At 28.1% G+C, this 4075-nt stretch overlaps 1 protein-coding gene across 1 annotated transcript; it reads right to left on the bottom strand.

Moving 5' to 3' along the window:
* Positions 1–3596: 3596 nt before the first annotated feature.
* On the bottom strand, positions 3597–4069 carry LOC109611954 (uncharacterized). Its single transcript, XM_059129553.1, has 2 exons — positions 3878–4069; positions 3597–3817 (listed from the first exon to the last, which is right to left on the bottom strand). Exons 1-2 carry the CDS (start codon positions 4059–4061, stop codon positions 3603–3605), a joined length of 399 nt encoding a protein of 132 aa, XP_058985536.1. The 5' UTR covers positions 4062–4069; the 3' UTR covers positions 3597–3602.
* Positions 4070–4075: the final 6 nt, after the last annotated feature.

Raw genomic sequence — 4075 nt, 5'->3', positions numbered from 1 at the left:
ACGTTTATTGGTAAATATTTTTAAAAAAGCATTTTTAAAAAATCCACATTTCAAGATGACCCATGAAAAAATAATTTTAAAAAATTCACGTTTCAAGGTAACCCTTGAAAAAACATTTTGAAAAAATCCACGTTTCAAGATAACCCTTGAAAAAATATTTTTAAAAAATCCACGTTTGCTAATAACCCTTGAAAAAATATTTTTAAAAAATCCACATTTGCTAATAACCCTTGAAAAACTATTTTTAAAAAATCCACGTTTCAAGACAAGCCTTGAAATAATATTTTTAAAAAATCCACGTTTCATGATAACCCCTGAAAAAATATTTTTAAAAAATCCAGGTTTCAAGATTACCCTTGAAAAAATATTTTTAGAAAATCCACGTTTATTGGTAAATATTTTTAAAAAAGCATTTTCAAAAAATCCACTTTTTAAGATGACCCTTGAAAAAATATTTTTAAAAAATCCACGTTTGCTAATAACCCTTGAAAAACTATTTTTAAAAAATCCACGTTTCAAGATAACCCTTGGAAAAATATTTTTAAAAAATCCACGTTTCAAGATAACCCTTGAAAATATATTTTTAAAAAATCCACGTTCATTAATAAACCTTGAAAAAAATAATATTAAAAAATCCACGTTTATTGATGTCCCTTGAAAAAAATTTTTTAAAAAATCCACGTTTCAAGATAACCCTTGAAAAATTATTTTTAAAAAATCCACGTTTGCTAATAACCCTTGAAAAACTATTTTTAAAAAATCCACGTTTGCTAATAACCCTTGAAAAACTATTTTTAAAAAATCCACGTTTGCTAATAACCCTTGAAAAACTATTTTTAAAAAATCCACGTTTGCTAATAACCTTTGAAAAAATATTTTTAAAAAATCCACGTTTCAAGACAAGCCTTGAAAAAATATTTTTAAAAAATCCAGGTTTCAAGATTACCCTTGAAAAAATATTTTTAAAAAATCCACGTTCATTAATAAACCTTGAAAAAATATTTTTAAAAAATCCACGTTGAAAAAATATTCTTCAAAAATCCACGTTTTGGTTAGGCCTTGAAAAAATATTTAAAAAAAATCCACGTCTATTGTTAGGCCATGAAAAAGTATTTTTAAAAAATTCACGTTTGTTTAAAGCCCTTCAAAAAATATTTTTTCAAGGCTCATCCATAAACTTGAATTTTTTAAAAATATTTCCTCAAGAATCATCCATAAACGTGGATTTTTTAAAAAATATTTTTTTCAAGGCCTATCTATAAATGTGTATTTTAAAAAAATATTTTTTTCAATACTTATCCGTAAACGTGGATTTTTTAGAAATATTTTTTCAAGGCTCATCCATAAACTTGAATTTTTTAAAAATATTTCCTCAAGACTCACCCATAAACGTGGATTTTTTAAAATTAATTTTTCAAGGCTTATCCATAAACGTGGATTTTTTAAAATTAATTTTTCAAGGCTCATCCATAAACGTGGATTTTTTAAAAATATTTCCTCAAGTCTCATCCATAAACGTGTATTTTTTAAAAAATATTTTTTTTCAAGGCTTATCTATAAATGTGTATTTTTTAAAAATATTTTTTCAAGGCTCATCCATAAACGTGGATTTTTTAAAAATATTTTTTCAAGGCTCATCCATAAACGTGGATTTTTTAAAAATATTTTTTCAAGGCTCATCCATAAACGTGGATTTTTTAAAATATTTTTCAAGGCTCATCCATAAACGTGGATTTTTTAAAAATATTTTTTCAAGGCTCATCCATAAACGTGGATTTTTTAAAAATATTTTTTCAAGGCTCATCCATAAACGTGGATTTTTTAAAAATATTTTTTCAAGGCTCATCCATACGTGGATTTTTTAAAAATATTTTTTCAAGGCTCATCCAAAAACGTGGATTTTTTTAAAATATTTTTTCAAGGCTCATCCATAAATGTGGATTTTTTAAAAATATTTTTTCAAGGCTCATCCATAAACGTGGATTTTTTAAAAATATTTTTTCAAGGCTCATCCATAAACGTGGACTTTTTAAAAATATTTTTTCAAGGCTCATCCATAAACGTGGATTTTTTAAAAATATTTTTTCAAGGCTCATCCATAACGTGGATTTTTTAAAAATATTTTTTCAAGGCTCATCCATAAACGTGGACTTTTTAAAAATATTTTTTCAAGGCTCATCCATAAACGTGGACTTTTTAAAAATATTTTTTCAAGGCTCATCCATAAACGTGGATTTTTTAAAAATATTTTTCAAGGCTCATCCATAAACGTGGATTTTTTAAAAATATTTTTTCAAGGGTTTTCTTGAAACGTGGATTTTTTAAAAATATTTTCTCAAGGCTCATCCATAAACGTGGATTTTTTAAAAATATATTTTCAAGGGTTTTCTTGAAACGTGGATTTTTTAAAAATATTTTTTCAAGGCTCATCCATAAACGTGGATTTTTTAAAAATATATTTTCAAGGGTTTTCTTGAAACGTGGATTTTTTAAAAATATTTTTTCAAGGCTCATCCATAAACGTGGATTTTTTAAAAATATTTTTTCAAGGGTTTTCTTGAAACGTGGATTTTTTAAAAATATTTTTTCATGGGTTATCTTGAAACGTGGATTTTTTAAAAATATTTTTTCATAGGTTATCTTGAAACGTTGATTTAAAAAAAATTTTCAAGGGTTATCTTGAAACATGGATTTTCAAAAATATTTTTCAAGGGTTATCTTGAAACGTGGATTTTTAAAAATATTTTTTCAAGGGGTATTAATGAACGTAAATTTTTTAAAAACTATTTTTGCAAGGGTTATCTTGAAACATGGATCTTTAAAAAATATTTTTTTTTAAGGCTCATCCATAAACTTGGAATTTTTAAATATTTTTTTCAAGGCTCATCCATAAACTTGGGTTTTTTTTTTAAATTACTTTTTCAAGGCTCATCCATAAATTTGGGATTTTTTTAAATTATTTTTTCAAGGCTCATCCATAAATTTGGATTTTTTAAAATATTTTTTGACTGTACAATTTTTTATTAGACATCCTTATCGCCTATTTTAATTGACGTTGATTGTTCAATAATTTTCGGATACCCATAAATTCAAATTGTACCACATTAAGTACAATTTGGTACTTTTCGTGCTCATAACTTCAAATCTCGAAAACGTCCACCATATCCCAATCGTATGCTTCGCCAGAAATGTTAATATCAAATTTCAGGATCCCAGCTCCATTCGTTTCTCAAAATTAAAATTGTTCAAAATTTAGTACCATTTAGTACTTTTCGTATAAATGTGTACACATTTCTCCTCAACCTTCCCATTCCAAATTTCAAGTTTTTAGCTCTTACCGTTCACATGATACGAAATGGTGCCAAATATAGTACATTTTAGTACTTTTCGTACACGTATAGTGCAAACTCCCATTATACACACTATCCATCCATCAGTGACCCTCATAGCAAATTTTAGAGTTCTAGCTCTACTGCTTCCTCAAAATACAAGAGGGTACGATATTTAGTACCTTTTAATACATTTCGTACCGTTCAAAAAAGTACTACTAGACCGACTGAAAATATAGTTTTCTATTGAATTTTACTTTTTTTCACATTTTTTTAGATATTGTCCCGTAAAATAAGTTCTGCTTTCGAATACTGCTTTACAATGATCCGTTTGGCTTGTAAACTTTGCCGCTTCAAATTCGAACGATTGGCAGAGCGTAAGCTATGAGCGCCCCGCTTGGGGACATCAAAGAAGAAAAAATACACAATTTCCGTGATGCCAATCAGAGAGCAGCCAAAGAAGAGACCGGCCAGACCGCCAAATGAAGCTGGAAATGAAATGAAATTCTTAAAAACCCCTTCCTGCCCTCCTCATGAATCCAACTTACCAATCAAATCCACAAACGGATACACAGCCGATGTCTCATACACCTGCATTGTGTGCTGACGAAAGTAGGCGGCCATTTCGATTCGGGTGTTATTCAAATCGTCACTGCCGTTCGGAATGTGTTGTGTAAAGAAATCGGGAAAATATTCCAAAGACATGCAATTGAAATGACAGGGGCAGTGCATGCCGTGGCCCGTTT

Source organism: Musca domestica, unplaced genomic scaffold (genome assembly GCF_030504385.1).
Source record: "Musca domestica strain aabys unplaced genomic scaffold, Musca_domestica.polishedcontigs.V.1.1 62, whole genome shotgun sequence".
In the NCBI taxonomy this organism is placed as follows: domain Eukaryota; kingdom Metazoa; phylum Arthropoda; class Insecta; order Diptera; family Muscidae; genus Musca; species Musca domestica.
This window is presented reverse-complemented; position numbering and strand designations above follow the sequence as displayed.

Coding starts and splice junctions, on each gene's coding strand:
- LOC109611954 (XM_059129553.1), bottom strand. CDS start 4,061: ATGCACTGCCCCTGTCATTTCAATTGCATGTCTTTGGAATATTTTCCC. Junction 3,818..3,877: donor TCCGTTTGTGGATTTGATTG/GTAAGTTGGATT, acceptor TTTCATTTCCAG/CTTCATTTGGCGGTCTGGCC.